This window comes from Martes martes (genome assembly GCF_963455335.1).
Source record: "Martes martes genome assembly, chromosome: 8".
Lineage (NCBI taxonomy): Eukaryota > Metazoa > Chordata > Mammalia > Carnivora > Mustelidae > Martes > Martes martes.
In genome coordinates this window covers 128,132,033-128,151,668 of record NC_137895.1, presented here as the reverse complement: position 1 = coordinate 128,151,668, position 19,636 = coordinate 128,132,033, and the positions used below count along the sequence as shown (strand labels likewise).

The following is a 19,636-nucleotide window of genomic DNA, read 5'->3' as shown; positions in this document are numbered from 1 at the left end:
TGTTTCCAATAATAGATCTTAAAAATACATGAAGTAGAAACTGATACAAATGAAAGACAAAAATAGATATATTAGATTATAATCAGATATGTTGAAACTCTTATTTTAGTAACTGGTAGAACCAGGAGAGAAAAACCCAGTAAGGATATAGGAGATTTGACCAATACTATCAACCAAGTTGACCCAATTGACATTTATATAATTCTCCATCCAACACAGTGGAATACACATTGTTTTTAAGTGTAAATGAAACATAAAATAAGATACATCATATTCTAGGCCATAAAGCATGTCTCAGTAAATTTAAATGGATTAAATAATACAAAATATGCTTTCTGAGCACTATGGAATTATATTAGAAGGCCACAACCCAAAGATATGGAAAATCTCAATATTTTTAGAATTAAAATATAATACTTATAAATAATCCTATAAGTACTTACATTAGAAAAGAAAATTTTTCTTAAATCAATGACCTAAGGTCTCACCTTAGAAATTAGAAAAAAAGGAGACAAAGTAAAATCCCACGTAAACAGAAGAAAGGAAAAAAGAATGAAACCTCCCCCAAAAAAGAAAGAAAGGAGGGGAAAAAAGTAACAAAATAGAAAGCAAAACCAATGGAGAAAAATCAGTGAAACTATAAACTATATGCTGGTTCTTTGAGAAGATCAGTAAAATTGACAAATCTCTAGAAAAATCTATCAAGAATAAAGTGAAAGAGGACACAAAAGATTCAGATCAGTAATGAAAGAAAGAGCTGATAAAACTCCAAGATCTATAGATATTAAAGGATGATAAGGGAACACTATAATCAAAATTATGTCAATGAATGTGACTACATAGATGAAACAGACAAATTTCTTAAAAGATACAACCTACTAAAGCTCATTCAAAAAATTAGATAATTAAATATTCTAATATTTGTTAAAGAAATTGATTGAATTTGTAATTCAAAACCTTCTCACAAAAAAAGCCTTCTGGCCCAGATAGCTTCACTGGTGAATTCTACAAAGGAATTCAGAAAGAAGTAACACTCCACTTTTCCTGGAAGCAATACTTCTCAATTCATTCTATGAGGCCAATATTACTCTGATCCCAACATTAGAAGAAAACTATAGTCCAATATCTCTCATGAACACAGATACAAAAATTCTTAACAAAACATCAGCGAATTTAATCTAGCAATACATAAAAGTCCAATGCATTGTGACCATGTCACATTTTTCCCGGGAATAAAAAGTTGGCATAATATTCAAAAATCAATCAATGTAACTCATCATATTTACAGATTAAAAAAATAAATGAATGATCATCTCAATAGATGCAGAAAACGCATCTGACAAAATTCAAATATGCATGCCTGGTAAATACTCAGGAAACTAGAAATAGAAAGAACTCCTCCTCCTGAGAAAGAAGGTCTATGAAAACCCTACAGGAAACATCATATTTACTGGGGAAAAACTGAAAGCTTTCCCCCCAAAATGAGGAATAAGACAAGAATGTTCTCTCTTAGCACTTGTATTCAATATTGCATTGGTGATTCTAGCCAGTGCAACCAGGCAAGATGGAGACATAAAAAGTAAACAGAATGGAGAAGAAAAGGGAAACTCTTTTTTCACAGATGACATGATCATCTATAAAGAAAAACCCTATGGAATTTACACACACACACACAAAAAGGCTACTCTAATAAACGAGCTTAATGGGGTGCCTGGGTGGCTCAGTGGGTTAAAGCCTCTGCCTTCAGCTCAGGTCATGATCCCAGGGTCCTGGGATCGAGCCCCGCATCGGGCTTTCTGCTCAGCAGGGAACCTGCTTCCTCCTCTCTCTCTCTGCCTGCCTCTCTGCCTACTTGTGATCTCTGTCTGTCAAATAAATAAAATCTTTAAAAAAAAATAAGCGAGCTTAACAACACTGCAGGGTGAAAAATTAATACACAGAAATCAACTGGATTTCTATATACTAGCAACATACAGAATTTGAATTAAAACTACCATTTATAATAGCATAAAATGTGTATATTAGCAGATAGTTTGACAAAGATATACAAGTCACACACATTGAAAACTACAAAATATTACTGAGAGAAATTAAGGAAGACAAATAAATGGAGAGCTATATTGTGCTCCCTGATTGGAAGACTTAATATTGTGAAGATATCAATTCTCCCAAAATTAATCTATAGCTTCAGTGCATCCCAATCAAAGTCCACCAGGATTTTTGTTAGAAATCGACAAGCTTATACTAAAATTTATATGGAAAAGCAAAGGAATTATAATTGCAGCGACAACTCTTAAAAAGAAGAGTTTTGTAGCTTATACTACCTGATTTCAATTTTTTAAAATAAAACTACAGTAATCAAGAAGTGTGGTACTAAAAAAAAAAAAAAAGAAAAAATAAAGAAGTGTGGTACTGCCTTAAATATAGACAAATATGAGGGACACACGACAGGAAAGTCTAGAAGGAGACCTACATGTATATAGTGAATTGATTTTCAACAGGGCGCCCAAGCAATTCAATGGGTGAAAGAACAATTCTTTCAACCAGTGGTGCTAGAACAAATGGAGAGGAGTTGGGAGTGGGGATGGGAGGGATTCCAGAGTCATGAGGAAACATCATCTGGGGGTGATGAATATGTTTACTATTGACTGTGGTGATGGTTTTACAAGTATATATGCCTGTCAAAAACTTATCACATTTTGCTGTCTAAACATGTCTTATTTATTGTATGGCAGTTATATCTCAATAAAACTATAAAAAGAAATGCAAAATAATAAAACAAACTCCAATAAAGAAAAATAACCCAAACCACAGTCTTTTTCTACTTAAAAGCAAATGCAAACATGTATATGGTTGGGTGGAACAAAGGCATGTAAGTTTTTAACCAATAAGGCAGAGCTCACTAAACCTACAGAGCCTTAAATACCACCCCAAAAGTTGCCCAGTCCTGAAACAGAGGTCACTCTGAACTCTTCAGAGGTGAGCATGTTTTTCTAGTGAGTAGCTAATATACCACCATATTTTCTGGTTCGTTCTACAGACACTTTTCTTTAATGAAAACCTAGTTTGTTTATATTCACTTTTACATGTTCTTCAGACAGTTTGGGCAGAATGTATTAAAAAAATGCATATTTCGTGAACTAAAAACAAACCAACATAAAAAAATTGAGGATTATACTCATGAAAATCACAGTTGGAAACTACAGGATTGGGCCCAAGGAAATTGCCTTAGCTTACCTGTTTTTGTCAGAGGGTGATTGACGAGTTGGCGAATTACACTGTTTTCTGATGACCTCAAAAGGAGCACAATATCCGTTGGGAGAGTGTCTCTATTCTTAGCTAAGAACCCACTTGCGTTATAGAGTACCTGTTGATAAAGTACATTTCAGTGTCACAGTCAATGTCATCCTCATTGTCATCATCACCATCAACAGTGGCAGGGGCAGAACCATCAATAGGTATTTACTGAGAACTTCCTCCGTGCTGAGTGACAGGTATACAAAGATTTATAAAGGCAGTCCTTCACAACTCGGTTGGAGGAGCAAACTTTTCCAGGTCTACAGTATATTTTGTCAGAGAAAAATCTGTGTTTCGCTAATTTTTATTTGGGTTGAAATCATGGTTTGATTCTTCTCGTTTATTATGCTGGAAATTTGGTATTGTTTCCTTTCTCTGTTTGGAGGGTAGAGGGTGGCATAAAGGAGGCACCTGGGGCAACCAGGCATTCTCATTTCCATGATAATTGAGTCATGCACAGTGAATCGGCTATTACAGATTTTCGTCTCAGTAAGGAGTATGGTCTAAGTACATTATGAACATTCACATTTCTGGCACTTCTAAATAATTTTAGGACTTTCTAAAGATCAACGTCACTCAAAGATTTCTGTAGGATTATCTAATATGGTGGTTGTTATTGGTTGAATTGTGTCCCTCCAAAATTAATATGTTGAATTCCCGATCCCAAATGTGACTGTATTTGGCTAGGGTCTTTAAGGAGGTAATTAAAGTTAAATGTGGTCCTAAGGGTGGGACCCTAATCCCAGAGGACTGGTATCCTTGTAAGAAGAGAAAGACACACTGGAGGTCCCTTTCTCCTTCTCCTTCTCCTTTTCTCAGAGAAAAGGCCACAGGAGGACACTGAAGGATACACCCATCAGCAAGCCAGGGAGAGAGGTCTCACCAGGCAGTGACCTCGCTGACACCTTCATCTTGGACTTCTAGCCTCCAGAACTGTGAGAAAATAAATTTCTGTGCTTTAAGCCACCCATCCTGCATTATTTTTCTTACGACAGTCCAAGCAGGCTAATACAGCTCTTAAAAATGATCCTAGAAAATTCTTAATGGATGTTTTTAAAAAGGCTTGCTTGGAAAAATCACATGCTGAACACCATGGGAGAGGCCATAACTATAATATTGAGGGCAGATTTTTTTTTCAGTGGAAGTGAGAAATCTTCGTAGACCTGAATCTTCCAGGTTCTGTGTTGTTTTTTGTTGTTCGTGTGTTTTTCATTCTAGGCCTTTCTTTCTTAATTTTAGTATCTTCTCAGTCCTCCAGTATTTACCACATCACTGTGAAGGAGTGACCTCTGCAGAAGGGAGACAGAGCATCCTCTGGGTTTAGGTTTATCGCTGAGGTCTGCTCTGCTGTGGGAATGTGCATAGACAGCCAACTGCTGAACAGTCCATCAGGCAGTTCTACCTAGGCTAGCTCCATTATCTGACCACACCTCCAATCTGGCACTTTCTCCTGTTGGGCGGGAGGAGAGACAAAGTCTTCTGTGGAGAGAGAAGCACCTCAATACTGAAAAAGGCAGTTTATGTAAAAGGTTCCCCGCTATCATTCAAAGAAACAAAAACAGGTCTCCATGGCCAGCCACTCTCGCCCAAAGCCAGATCTTAGGATCAGAAAGATGGAGGCTTTGAGGCTAGTCTCTTGGTTTTCTTTGTTTTCCTTTAGTTTCTTAATAAAAATTCCTCTAGAAAAACTAGAACAATTGTGTTTGACAAAGTAGGAGAAGGATTTTTTGGGTAACCTTTTCAGGACAGATGTTAGAGCTGGACGTTCTGGAGTGGGAGTGGCTGGCAGTGGATCGGACAGATGGGAGGAAGCTGGAGAACAGTCAGGGCCAGTTTGGGGCAGAAACAGATGGCCATCTCATTTTAACCAATTAAATATTTCGGGCCATAGCTTTCATGTTTATCATTATTATTTGATAAAGGACTAAGAGAAACTCAGTCATAATTCTTCAAAGTTCTTACCTTTCCTGCATAATGGTGAATTCCAAAACTAAGTTCCATTCTTTTGGGCCTCCAGAAGTACTGCGATTTCAGGTTCCCTTCAAATTTTTCTATAAAGAAAAAAAAATTGAACTCCACTATATCAAGCCATGTAAGGAGATCCTCAGAAAATACTGACTGATGGAACCATCTCTTTCACTGTAAAATGGACAATGTGCAGTGAAAAGACAATTTTACATGGCTGACAAATGCAGATTTGGAGCAAAGATGGTGAGACCAAACTCAAGATCATGACTGTAACCATTCTATTATGATTTAGAGCGACAACTCTTAAACCTTGGCAAGCAACAGAACCGCCCCTGGAGGGCCTATTAAAACAGAGTTTCTGACTTAGTAGGTCTGGGCATGGGGGGAATCCAAGAAGCCACATTTCTAGCAAGTTCTCAGGTGAGGCTGATGTTCCTGGTATGGGGACCACATTTTTTTTTTTTTTTTAAAGATCGCATTTCTTTATTTGACAGAGAGAGACAGAGCAAGAGAGTAGGGAGATTGGGTGAGGGTGAAGCAGGCTTCCTGCTGAGCTCCATGTCCCAGAAGGGACATTTTAACCTCAAAATCAAGTGATTGCTATGAGACAATTATCCCCAGAACTTTGGGGTTGTTTTGCTTTCCATTAGTATTGTCCAATTAGAGGAGAGAATAAGCCAATGAGTGAGTCAGCAGGAAGCAACCTCACAGACTTAATGGTAAGAAACAGGCTCTATCACTCAAAGTAAATGAGAGAAAATGTGAATCCAAATTTTCTGCAAATATTTATTATATATAATCAATAACTCCTACCATCAGGGAATATGGTATTTCTATATTAAAAATGATTTTTTTTACCTGAACAAGCTAAAGTTTTATTTTTTAATCTAAGGAGTAAGACATTTTAAATTTTAACCATTTTAGATGATAATCATTTAAATATAGTATACATAACTTTGCCTTCTTAAACAGAAAAAAATGAATACGTTTATGCTTTCTTTGATGACTCAGGATTATTGTGAATATTTATTAATGTACTGTAATTTAGAGATTATTAAGGTACTAGAGACTATTTGCCTCTGTTAGTCAAGTGATGAACTGATTTTCTTCTCATTAGCTATCTCTTTTCAAATTCCAGAGCTGGCCTTGTGCCCTGCCCTCCAATTTCTAATTTGGAGCTGGGTAGTTTCTTTTTTTGAGGAGGGGGGCTTGATAATTTCTAAGGTTATTTCTAACATTAGATCCTACGACTGAGGCTCTACCACTGTAAGGAAAAGTCCAATATCAAACTTGTTTAATTCATCACTAAATATTCCATCCTATTTTAAACATTCACTGGTCCAGAAATGAGACCTAGAGCCTCATCTTTAAAGTTACATATGCAGGCTTTGTGATAGCTACTTTCTCCCAGATAATTAAAAAAAAATTTTTTTTAAAGTCATTCAGAGCATTAGATGACTGCAACACAAAACGAGGCAGACATAGTGGGTTTGAAACTCACCCACAAGGGTCTGGTCTGTGGCCTTGGGAAATCGACTTTCTTCATCGAGTAGGGATAGTAGACCCATTGGCTTCTGCAGAAACATATCTAGGAGGGGCAGGTTATCTTCATATTCAATCACTCTGGCATTAACACCTTCATTTAGGTATTCATTCTGTAACAGGACATGACACATAGAAAAAATTCACTAAAAAATGTGTGAATTGGGACATCGTGAATTTTTGATAGGTAGCTTGATGGTAATTACCCCAAACTCTCTTTTACGTGTATTTTAATAAATTGCTTCCTATGACATTGCCCTTAAACTGAGGCTATCATTTTATTTTTCTTTCCCTAAAACTGCTAGCTCATTAAAGTCATCGGTGACTTGGTAATAATAAAATTTTCTAGTCTCTATACCAGAATTATAGTCATCTGAGGTATTCAAAATACAAGAGAATGTGTTGGTAATGAGCAGTAATAAAGTTATGCTCCAGAATTTATAGAATATCAATTAGGTATATCTTAGAGTTACATTATCCCCAATTTAAACTTTTGATCTAGTTTCAGAATCATATGGTTTCACTTACTTGTGCATCATAAGGAATAGCATGGAGGACATTGAGAGAAGGAAAAGAAAAGTAAGTTGGGGGAAATCAGAGGGGGAGATGAACCACGAGAGACTGAAATCTGAGGAACAAACTGAAGGTTTTAGGGGGGGGGGTGGGGGGATGAGCCTGATGGTGGGTATTAAGGAGGGCACGTGATGCACGGAGCACTGGGTGTGGTGCATAAACAATGAATTTTGGAACACTGAAAAAATTAAATTAAATTTAAAAAATTAAACAAACAAAAAAGAAAACAGATGAACATAGGAGAAGGGAAGGAAAAAATAAAAATAATAAAAATAAATAAAAAATAAAATAAGATAAAAACAGAGAGGGAGGTGAGCCACAAGAGACTCTTATCTATAAGACAAACTAAGGAGGGGCGGGGGCTGTGGGGGTAATCAGGGGATATGTATTAAGGAGGGCACTTGATTTAATGAGCACTGGGTGTTAGATGCGACCAATGAATCTCTAAATTCTACCCCTGAAAGTAAGAATACACTACATGTTAACTAACTTGAATACAAATAAAGTCTAAAAATAGTGGAGTAAAAAAAAAAAAAAAAGAAAGAAAGAAAAGAAATGGATCTCTCAAGAACATTTACCTAACTTCTCAGTCATGATGACGTTTACATTGTTAATAGGGTGGACAACTGTGGGTCATAGGAATGACCAGTGGATTTAGAACTAAGAACACATAGGTTCATATCTGGGCTCTGCCTCTTAACTGGCCATATAATTCTTTTGAAAAATTTTTTGACTCTATAATCTTCCACCATCTCATTTATCACATGGAGGAAACGATTTCCATCTAACAAAGTAAGTCTATCTGGTACATTAATAACCAGTTGTTATTGAGTATACCATAAGTTGCATAAAATAAAAAGGATGAATAACAACTAGTGTTAAGATCATGGTGCCCAGGAAACATGGGTATTGATGATCTATTTTACCAAAGGGGCATGAAGAATGGTGCTCTTGGGGTGCCTGGGTGGCTCGGTGGGTTAAAGCCTCTGCCTTCGGCTCAGGGCATGATCCCAGGGTCCTGGGATCGAGCCCCTCATTGGGCTCTCTGCTCAGCGGGGAGCCTGCTTCCCCCCCCCCCAACCCCCGCTTGCCTCTCTGCCTACTTGTGATCTCTGTCTGGCAAATAAATAAATAAAATCTTAAAAAACAAAAAAAGAATGGTGCTGTTGCTCCGTTCCTATGACTCTTCCCTCACACTGGGCCCCTACCCCAGTGCCACAGGCTATTAGAGGACATGCATGACCCTGGGAAGACTTGAAGTCCTGCTCCCATCCAGGGCGCTCATCAGTTCTCAGGTGATAAAGCAGCTATCACTGGGAAGTGTAGGAAAAAACTCTTGCCTCGGGCAGAACATTCTGCACCATTCAGAACTATAAAATGACAGGGTATTTTCATTATTATTTTAACTTAAAAATTTTTTTTTTTAAGGAGGCTCCATGCCAGGCCTGAACTCACAACCCAGAGACCAAGACCCAAACTGAGACCAAGAGTTGGACGCCAGCTGAATGAGCCACCCAGGGGCCCCTTCATTATTATTTTAATATAGTCTTTAATTCATTAAATATTTTCACTGAACGTCTTATAATAAGGCATCGTGATGGGTGATAAAGAGATGTTTAACACAAACTCCCTGTCTCAGGTGGATTTAAAATATAACTTGAGTGATAAGGTCAGTAAATAAATACTCAAATGCAAGGTAACATACAATAGATAAATGATACTTACAACGTACTCTATGGAATTCAGAGAAAGATAATCAATTTCTGGCAACTCTGTGGAGGAATTTAGCCAATGGCAGGTGGGGCACTTAATAAGCCTAAACTTATAACCAGTATTTTGAAGACTTATGAAATGGAAATCTCATTTCAAGGACGTCACCAGGAAAAAGAAGTGTACATTTTTAAGACAAAAAAATTAATACGTAAAAATTTGGCAGTGCCCCTTGGCCTGAAAGGTAGACCACCTGAAAGAAATTGGTTTATCCAGTACCTCAAAATGGAAACAATGTCTGGAAGTTTCACAGCCTTTGCATTTGAAGGTAACCTTGGGAGCCATATGCAGACCCAGAATGACTTCGCTAGTAGACGTATCAGGCTGACAGCACATTACAGCTTAAATGACAACCGCGAAGTTCAGAAGAGGTTTTGTATGTTTTGTATAGAAAGCACACAAGGTTAAGGTCTCAATCAGTGCATTTGTCATTTCTATTTGCCTGTGTCAAAATCCACGGAACGCTTTTGTGGCAGGTCAGACAGGAAAGAGATGAGTAACTTGGAAAACAATGGGCTCCCCTTGAAGAGACTTGTAAGTATTAGGGACTCCAGGCAAACCGACGGACAGAACGTGCTGTTACGGAGGAGTTATAAAGCATTTTGAGTAAAATGAGCTTGCATAGAACAACCGATTATGTATTTTTGTAGAGGTTATGACCTCAAAATACTTAGTTGTTTTTAAGCATAAGTGGAGCAATGAGCTCTTACAACTCTTAAGAAAGTCCTTTGCTATGCCCTGTATGTTAAAAATACATTTAGAGCAGAAGATAAGTGGAGTTATTAACTTCAGTAAAGGACTGCTTAGCATATATTATCTCTGCTCTGTTCGGATGGCCTGAGTTCCCTTTTGAGAAGGGCAGATGAATAATTATTTAAGTATAAATCAAGGAGGGGAGGGAAACCAGAACACTTGGATGTTAAGGAGGCTTCATGCCTGAGTCGAGGGCTTGCTTGTTTTTCACAGAGTTTTCAGGGCGAGTTGGGAAAAGGACACGGTGGCAAGGAAGCCCGTGGAAGGTGCCCCCCACGCACAGCTCTGACGTAGACACAGGGCTATAAGGTGTCCCCGCAGGAAGAGATTCTCGATGTCGAAGGTGAGTCCTCCACCTCGCACAGCAGTGTGGAAGGGTGGCTCCCGTAGGCTGAGAGGCTGCAAGCTTCCGCGTGGCTTGGAAGGTGGATGGGAACGTTGGTTTCCACCCCTGGGCACAGACTGTCACTCAGTAGAGGACCGACTCTCACCTCCTCGGGAGACCTTTCTCCATGGTCCAGACTAATTCAGCACCTCCCCACCCCCGCCCCACCATTCATCAGCGGGTCACTCTCTGTCTCTCCGCTGCCATGTTTCAAATTCTTTCGCAGTATTTCTAGCATTTTTACTGGTTTATTATTCTCATTCTCTGGTTAGAATGGGAACTCCAAGAGGACAAGCACTTTTACTCACCTCTCTGTTTTTGAGCTCAGTATCTAGGGAGACCTGAGCGTATTAAATAAATGACTTTGTGTTAGGGATTGAACTGCTCCCCGCTCCCGCCCCGGCCAAGTTCATATGTTGAAGCCTTCATATCCAATGTGACTGCATTTGGAGACAGGGCCGTTCAGGAGGTGATTATGGTCAAATGAGGTCACAAGGGCAAGGCTGGAATCCCACAGGATGGGTTTTCTTCTAAGAAGGTAAGAGACCCCAGGGAGGTGACTGCACAGAGGGAAAGTCATGGGAGGTCACAGGAGAAGGCAGCCAGCCATCTGCGAGTCCAGGAGCTGGGCCTCAGGAGAAACCAAACCTGTCCCTGCTTTCGTCTTAGACTTCTAGCTTCCAGAACGGTGAGGAAATAAACTTATTGTTTCAGTTCCCAGGTCTGTGATATCTTATGGCAGCCCCAACAAAGGAATACATGAGTTTTCTGGATTCCTTTTGTTAAAGTCACTTTGAAAAGCTGTTTTCCAGAGAAAGGAAGACTGGGGTGAAAACAATAAATCATGTGTGCATGAGTAATCCTCAGCTTCTGATTATAAATGTAATACATGCTCATGTAAAATTAAAAATATGGAAAAACCATGAAGACCTCAAAATTCACATACAAATTCATCACCTCTAAATACTGGCTTAACATTTAGTGGAATCTTTTTAGTGTTTCTCTATGCATAATATTTCTGATAACAAAAGTCATACTATGTATTCAATTTTAATTTTACTTTATTTCCTTTGGTAAAATAGAATGGAAAACATGTAATTAATACATTCTCATGAACATTATTTGACTGGCTACCTGAGATTATATGTTGCAGTTTTCTATTCCATTCTCTTATTTGGGGACATTTTAGATTATCTCTTTAACTATTTTATTTATTTATTTATTTAATGGCTTTTTAAAAAAAAGGTTTTATTTATTTATTTGGCAGAGAGAGAGAGAGAGAAAACAAGTAGGCAGAGAGGCAGGCAGAGAGAGAGAGGAGGAAGCAGGCTCCTTGCTGAGCAGAGAGCCAATGTGGGGCTCCATCCCAGGACCCTGAGATCATGACCCGAGCTTAACCCACTGAAGCACCCAGGTGCCTCTGTTTTTGTCTTTTTAAAGTAATCTCTACACCCAGCATGGGACTTGAACTCACAACCTTGAGATCAAGGGTCCCATCTCCACCAGCTGAGCCAGGCAGGCACCCCCTATCCATTTTAAATAGTGCTGTGATGTACATCGTTGTGCACCAAGTTTCTCTCTATTTTGGATTTTATCTTTAGCACAGATTAGCTGGTCAACTCATGAATGTTTCACAGGCTCATGATGAGCATTTCTAGACTGATTCATTTTAAAGCTTGCAGCAAGGTGCTTTCTAATCAGCCCTGCACATATACTCCTATGTGTAGGGACTTGCTGCATCCTCACCAGCACTGAATATTTTCATTAAAGAACTTTTTCTGGTATTTTTGAGAGATGAAAATGATAGCACATTGTTGGAGTTGCATTTCCTTGACTGGATCTTAAACTACTTGAGAGGATGGTTTGGAGGGGAAACAACATATGTCCATGCTTGGCACATATTACACAATGCCTACAGGCTACTACGAAGAACGTTATTATTCTGGAACGGATAATAATGACCATAATTTAGCTTCTTCTTGGGCTCAGAGGTAACATCACACCACCATCCATTGTTGTGATATCGCTGAAGTTCATGAAGGAAGAGATCAGAGTTAAAACAGAGGAAAAGCTAAGGGGCTTCACTGGGAACACCCTGATGTCAGGTTAACTTTTTAACTTTTGTTCTTTTGTCTCTTCCGCGTTTGTTTCTACATGTTCTCCTGGTCATGGGCTAACTCTATCTTCCTTAGGAATTCATTCTGAAGACATCTGGCTGGCTTAGTCCGCAGAGAATATGCCTCTTGATCTTGGGGTTATAAATTTGAGCCCCACAGTGGGTACAGAGATTACTTAAAAATAAAACCTCAAAAAAAAAAGGGGGGGAATTCATTCCTGAAGCTGGATTCTGAGTGGCTTTCCTGGAGAAAATTATCTTCTTTTTCCTCCCCCAGCTTCACTGAGGTATAGCGGACATATAACCTTGTGTTAGTTTAAGGCGTATTGTGTACTGACCTGACATACTTACATATTACAAAATGATCACCACCATAGAGTCAGCTAACTCCTCTAGTCAGCTAACTCCACTAACTACTAGTTCTTTTTTGTGGTGAGAACTTTTAAGATCTACTCTCTTAAGAATTTTCAAGAACATGGTTCAGTTTCATTGGCTGTAATCACCACACTGCACATTATTAGGCCCATAAGGCTTACTCATCTTCAAACTGAAACTTTACTCTTTGACAAACATCTCCCCATTTCCCGCAGCTCTCAGCCACTGGTGACCACCATTTTAGTCTCTGATTTTCACTTAGCATAATGCCCTCAAGTTTCCATCTATGTTGTCACAATTAATAGGATTTCTTTCTTTCTCATGGCTAAACACATTCCATGGGGTATGTGGTGTGTGTGTGTGTGTGTGTGCATGTGTAAGATTCTCTATCCAGTCATCCTTTGACAGACACCACTGTTGTTGTTTCCACGATTGTGAGCAATGCTTCAATGAACATGGGAGTGCAGACATCTCTTACAGATCTTGTTTTGATTCTTTGGATATATACCCAGAAGTGGGATTGCTCAATAATATGGCAGTTCTATTTTTAATTTTTTGAGAGGACTTCATACTGTTTTCCATTTTTCATTCTGACTTCATACTGTTTTTCCATTTTCCATTCCAGTGATTTATATTCCCACCAATAAGGCACAAGCATTCCCTTTTGTCTACATCTTCACCAACACTTGTTATCTTTTTAAATGATAGCCATTCTAACAGGTGTGAGGTGGTACCTCATTGTGGTTTTGATTTGCATTCTCCTGATGATTAACAAGGTCAAGCACCTTTTCGTGTACTTGTTAGCCACTTGTGTGTCTTTGGAAAAATGTCTGTTCAGATATTTGCCCACGTTTTTAATTTTTTTTTTTTTTAAAGATTTTATTTATTTATTTGACAGAGAGCGATCACAAGTAGGCAGAGAGGCAGGCAGAGAGAGAGGGAGAAGCAGGCTCCCCGCTGAGCAGAGAGCCCGATGTGGGGCTCGATCCCAGGACCCTGGGATCATGACCTGAGCCGAAGGCAGAGGCTTTAATCCACTGAGCCACCCAGGTGCCCCTGCCCACGTTTTTAATCAGAATTTTTTTTTTCTCTTCAGTTGTATGAGTTCTATATGTTTTGGGTATTAACCCCTTATCAGATATATGATTGACAAATATTTTCTCCCATTGCATAGGTTGTCTTTTCATTTGGTTGATGTTCCCTTTCCTGAGCAGAAGCTTTTTAGTTTGATGTAGTCCCACTTGTTTTGGTCAAATCCAAAAAAACATTGCCAAGAATGATATCAGTGAGTTATCCCTTATATTTTCTTCTGGAATTTCACAGTTTCAGGTCTTGTGTTCAAGTTTTTTAATCCATTTTGAGTTGATTTTTGTGCATGGTGTAAGATAGGGGTCCAATTTCATTCTTTTGCCTATGGCCTCCCAGTTTTCCCAGCACCATTTATTAAAGAGACAATCCTTTCCCCATTGTGTATTCTTGGGTCCTCTCTCAAAAATTAATTGACCATATATACTTGGGTTCATTTCTGGGCTCTCTACATTGTTCCATTGATCTATGTGTGTTTTTATGCCAATACCACACTATTTTGATTACTATGGCTTTGTAATGTAATTTGAAATCAGGATGTGTGGTGTCTCCAGCTTTGTTCTTTCTTAAGATTGCTGGGGCTTTGGGGTGCCTGGCTGGCTCAGTGGGTTAAGCCTCTGCCTTCAGCTCAGGTCATGATCCCAGGGTCCTGGGATCCAGCCCCACATTGGGCTCTCTGCTCTGCGGGGAGCCTGCTTCCTCCTTTCTCTCTGCCTGCTGCTCTGCCTACTTGTGATCTCTGTCTGTCAAATAAATAAATAAAATCTTAAAAAAAAAAAGATTGCTTTGGCTTTTTGAGGTCTTTTGTGACTCGATACAAATTTGAGGACTGTTTGTTCTGTTTCTGTGAAAAATGCCATCAGAATTTTGTTAGGGACTGCACTGTATCTCTAAATTGCTTTGGGCATTTTAACAATATTAATTCTTCCATTTATTTATGCTTTCTTTGATTTCTTTCCTCAATGTATTATAGTTCTCAGTATACAGATCTTTCACCTCCTTGGTTAAATTTTATTTCTAAGTATTTTATTCTTTTTGATGTTATTATAAATAGGACTGTTACCTTAATTTTTTTCCTAATAGATTGTTGTTAGTGTATAGAAAGATAAATGATTTTTTATATTGATTTTGTAGTCTGCAACTTTACTGAATTTGTTGAATTAGTTCTTATAATTTTTTGGTGGAGTCTTCAGAGTTCTCTACATGGAATTTCATGTCATCTGCAAATAGAAACCATTTTACTTCTTTCCAATTTGAATGCCTTTTATTTCATTTGTTTGCCTAATTGCTCTGGCTAGGATTTCTAATACTATGTGGAATAAAACTGGTGACAGCCAGCATCATTGTCTTATTCCTGATCATGCAGGAAAATCTCTCAGCTTTTCACCTTTCGGTATGGTAGCTGCGGATTTGTCCTATATGGCCTTTATTATGTTGAGGTATGTTCCCTCTATATACACTTTGTTGAGACTTTTTTTTTAAATCATGAATGGATTTTAAATTTTGTCAGCTGCTTTTTCTGCTTCATTCTGTTAATTTGGTGTACCATATTAATGATTTGTGTCTGTTGAACCATCCTTGTACCCCTGGAATAAATTCCACTTGATTATGGTACGTGATAGTTTTAATGTATTGTCAAATTTGGTTTGCTATATTTTGTTGAAGGCTTTTGCATCTATTGTTCATCAGGGATATTGGTCTGCAATTTTCTTTTCTGGTAGTGTCCTTGCCTGGTTTTGGTATCAGGGTAATGTCTGCCTCGTAAAGTAAGTTTGAAGTTCCCTCTTTTATATTTTCAAAAGAGTTTGAGAAGAACTGGTATTAATTAATTCTTAATTGAAAAATAAATTAATTATGTATAATTAATATGTTATCAATATGAACATTAATCACCATAATTATAGTCATCAAATATTATTCATTATCACTTATATTAATTAATTAAAAGAATTATTTTATGATTATCTTAATTGAGACTGGTTAATTATTAGTTATTATTAATTCTTAATAATTCATTGGTAGAATTTTCCAATGAAATTATATGGCCCTAGAGTTTTCTCTGTTGGGAGATTTTTAATTACTGATTCAATCTCTTTACTAGTAATTGACTTGTTAATATTTTCTATTTCTTCATGATTTAGTCTTGTTAGGTTTTGTGTTTCTAAAAATTAGTCCATTTTTTCTAGGTTTTCCAGTTTGTTGGTGTATAACTATTCATAGTAGTTTCTTACAATCATTTGTATTTCTGTAATATCAGGTGTAAAGTCTTCATTTTCATTTCTTATTTTATTTACCTCAGTCCTCTCTCTTTCTTTTTTGGTTAGTCTTCCTGAAGATTCGTCAATTTTATTTGTTTTTTAAAAAAACCACAGCTCCAGGGCGCCTGGGTGGCTCAGTTGGTTAAGTGACTGCCTTCGGCTCAGGGCATGATCCCAGAGTCCTGGGATCGAGTCCCACATCAGGCTCCCAGCTCCATGGGGAGTCTGCTTCTCCCCTTTCATGCTCTCTCACTGTGTCTCTCTCTCTCAAATAAATAAAATCTTAAAAAACAAACAAACCACAGCTCCTGGTTTCACTGTTCTCTTCTATTGTCTTTTCAGTCTCTACTTCATTTATTTCTGCTCTGATCTTTGTTATTTCCTTCCTTCTAACTTTGAGCTTAGCTTGTTTCTTCTAGTTCACTGAGGTATAAAGTTCAATTTATTTATTTGAGATCTTTTTTTTCCCTTAATATATGTGTTTATTGTTACAAACTCCCTCTTAGAACTGCCTTTGCTGCATGCCCTAAGTTTTGGTATATGGTGTTTTCATTTCCATTTGTCTCACGGTACTTTGATTTTTTCTTTCCATTTCCATTTGACCCATTGGTTGCTCAGGAATACATTGTTTAATTTTCACATATTTGTGAAAATAGGCAGGCTGCATCAGCACCGCCTCATCGTTAAACCGTGGGAGAATACTTTCTACTACCATCTAGTAGTTTGATCTAAGTATGAAGTTTCCAGAAGATTTTCCTGAAATCACCAGGGTTTCAAACAAGGAATCTGGCTCAAATGATATTTTTCTTTTATGAAAGGTGGGCATATGTAGCAACAGGGGGCCATGGAGTCTTTCACTGAACTTATACCTATGAAATGAGGTCATAGGTGAGTCTACACTGCTCCATAGTTTCAACTATTTAAGAATCTAGAAATATTTTAAACAGCTGGTATAGATGATTGTCAATATTTATTCTTGTGTTTGCTGTTTGGAAGTCAAATTTCAGTATCTCTTTTATTTTTAAAAGGACAGTCCACTTGACACAGGATTTATATCAAGGGATGATATCAGGATTCCATTTAGGTTTGTGGCATTCTGGATAGACCACTGCAGAAGATGGCACATACTGACATTCCTCAGACATCCATGGAACACCTACTATATGTGTTTAAGAGAAGGTGGGCCTGGTTAAGGTAGTCATGAAGACAAAAAGGTAGAGTCCCAGTCCTTTAGGGCACAGCGAATAGTCTCTCTGCCTTCCCATTGTAACCCTGAAGTCGCATCCTAGGATTTCTTTGCTGGTGCTATATTTTCTTTTTCAATTGTTTCCTTAGTCCCATGTCCTTCTTTTCAGATGGTTTCTGCTTCCTCCAGGGTCCCAGTCTCTGCTACCAACACCGGTGCCCCAGTGCTGATGCTCTCTCCAGCTTCCTTCTTTCCTGACTTATGTGGAAGCCCCTTGGCCTTTCATGTGAAAAGACTGCCCCTCTCTCTTTTCCTTCCTTCCTCTCTCTCTTCCTCTTTCTTTCAACTCAACGGAGCACCCTTTTCTTCCGCATGAAATATTATTTTTTTAGGTCCCTGGTTCTTCTCAACTTTGCTTATTTGTTTGTTTGTGAGAAGAACCCCAGATATGTAGCAGAACTTCCAGATTCTGGTCCTGGCTCTATTTCACCAGACTGTGACTTTGAGTAAGTCACAAGGAGTCATTTTTATCTGTCATATATAGATGATCTACTTAACTTTCTTTTGGTTCAAACATTTCAAAATATCCAAACTGCCTGAATGTGTTGTGAAACTTAATGAATGAATGCATAAACCTTCCGCTGATGGGACATGTGCAAGGGGTGGGTGGGGGTGGGGGGAGGAAGCCAGATAAACACATTTATCCCTTGATGTCTGCCTTTTAGGAAAAGAATTCTTACTCACCAACTGCTCAATGAGTGTTCACATTTATGGAAACATTGCCCCCAGAGGAAAGAAACCATTGAGAAGAAGTTACTCATTCTAATAATTTCTATTCTAGGAAAAACATTTTAAAGGTTGAAAATCTAGGATTTAGGGGGCTATCACTACTCAAGGTGAGTTGAGTATTTTTATGATAGTGAAAAGAGAAACTGTGCTGCCTTTCATTTTGAAGTAAGTTCAAATGTAAAGAAAAGTTGCAAGAATAGTACAAAGAACTCCCGTGTGCCCAAAGTTCCCCCAATTCTCCAACTGCTAGTATTTTACCACATTCACTTTATCACTCACTCTTTCTATACACACCCAGTATTTTTAGTAGGAGCATTTCACTGAAGTAACTAAATATTTGTAAAAACTAAAAATGAAGAAAACAAGGTAGTGATATGCATGCTGTAAAAATCTAAACTCTTGATGTAAAATAATAATTATGATTTGAAATCTATTTCCTCCTGTGCTTTCTATCCAAAGCAGATCTCAACGATCCTGTTGATTTTTTACATTCATGTTAATGGGAAGCCACATCATTAACTTGGGAAGACACACGTCACTGGTTTCAGAATTCGGCAAGTAAATTATTGAGAAACTATTTTGGATAATTTGTAATAAAACATACTTGTTTTATTTTACATGTATTTAATGAAATTTGGGGGAAAAAGTTTTAAATGGTGCTTCCTAGAGCAGCTTCCTTTTTCAGAAAAACAAAAAAGGAAACTGTGTTAACGTGAACATTCTTTTTTTTAATGAGCATTTAAAAAAAAAAGATTATTTATTTATTTGACAAACAGAGATCACAAGTAGGCAGAGGCAGACAGAGAGAGAGAGAGAGGAGGCTCCCTGCTGAGCAGGTGAGCATTCTAATGTAGCCAGTTTTTGTATAGGATCCCTACTCCTGAAAACTCTTCAAAAGTCATAAAAGATCTTACAAATTTATATTCTACTGGCAGGTGACAGATATTGGTTTATAAGAATCAGTTTTGTCAATAGTAGGCTTGAACCTGACATGAAGAAAACTAGAGTCATTGAGTAGATCTATGCTCCCAATCATGTATTCCTTTAAAAATTATTTTATATAATGAAAATATTTTTTTAAAGATTTTATTTATTTATTTGACAGACAGAGATCACAAGTAGGCAGAGAGGCAGACAGAGAGAGAGGAGGAAGCAGGCTCCCTGCTGAGCAGAGAGCCCGATGCGGGGCTCAATCCCAGGACCCTGGGATCATGGCCTGAGCCCAAAGCAGAGGCTTTAACCCACTGAGCCACCCAGGCGCCCCATAATGAAAATATTTTTAAAAAGCTTGAAAACAATACCAAATTATCAAAATAAGTACCGCAAATGCTCACATCACATTAGAGGTGCTGGCCCAACTTCACTGATAAAAGAGAACTGTGTGTGCAGCATGGGTGTGGGGCAAGGGATGAGGGGGATACGGGAGCCTAGAAGGCAGCCTGCCAAGAGCCAGCAGGAGAGCTGCGAGCTGCTGTAGGGATGCTCCACACATGGACCCAGTCACCTGGATATCAACTTCCAAACTCGCTTAGTATGTG

At 38.2% G+C, this 19,636-nt stretch overlaps 1 protein-coding gene across 1 annotated transcript in view; it reads right to left on the bottom strand.

The window, feature by feature from the left end:
• MYO3A (myosin IIIA) overlaps positions 1-19,636 on the bottom strand; it is a gene marked incomplete at its 5' end in the record, with an annotated part of 224,003 nt that overhangs the window by 66,525 nt on the left and 137,842 nt on the right. The window contains 3 exons of the mRNA XM_080811651.1: positions 3,238-3,367; positions 5,260-5,348; positions 6,767-6,920. Of these exons, the coding sequence (XP_080667777.1) occupies positions 3,238-3,367; positions 5,260-5,348; positions 6,767-6,920 (373 nt within the window). The remainder of the gene's footprint in view (positions 1-3,237; positions 3,368-5,259; positions 5,349-6,766; positions 6,921-19,636) is intronic.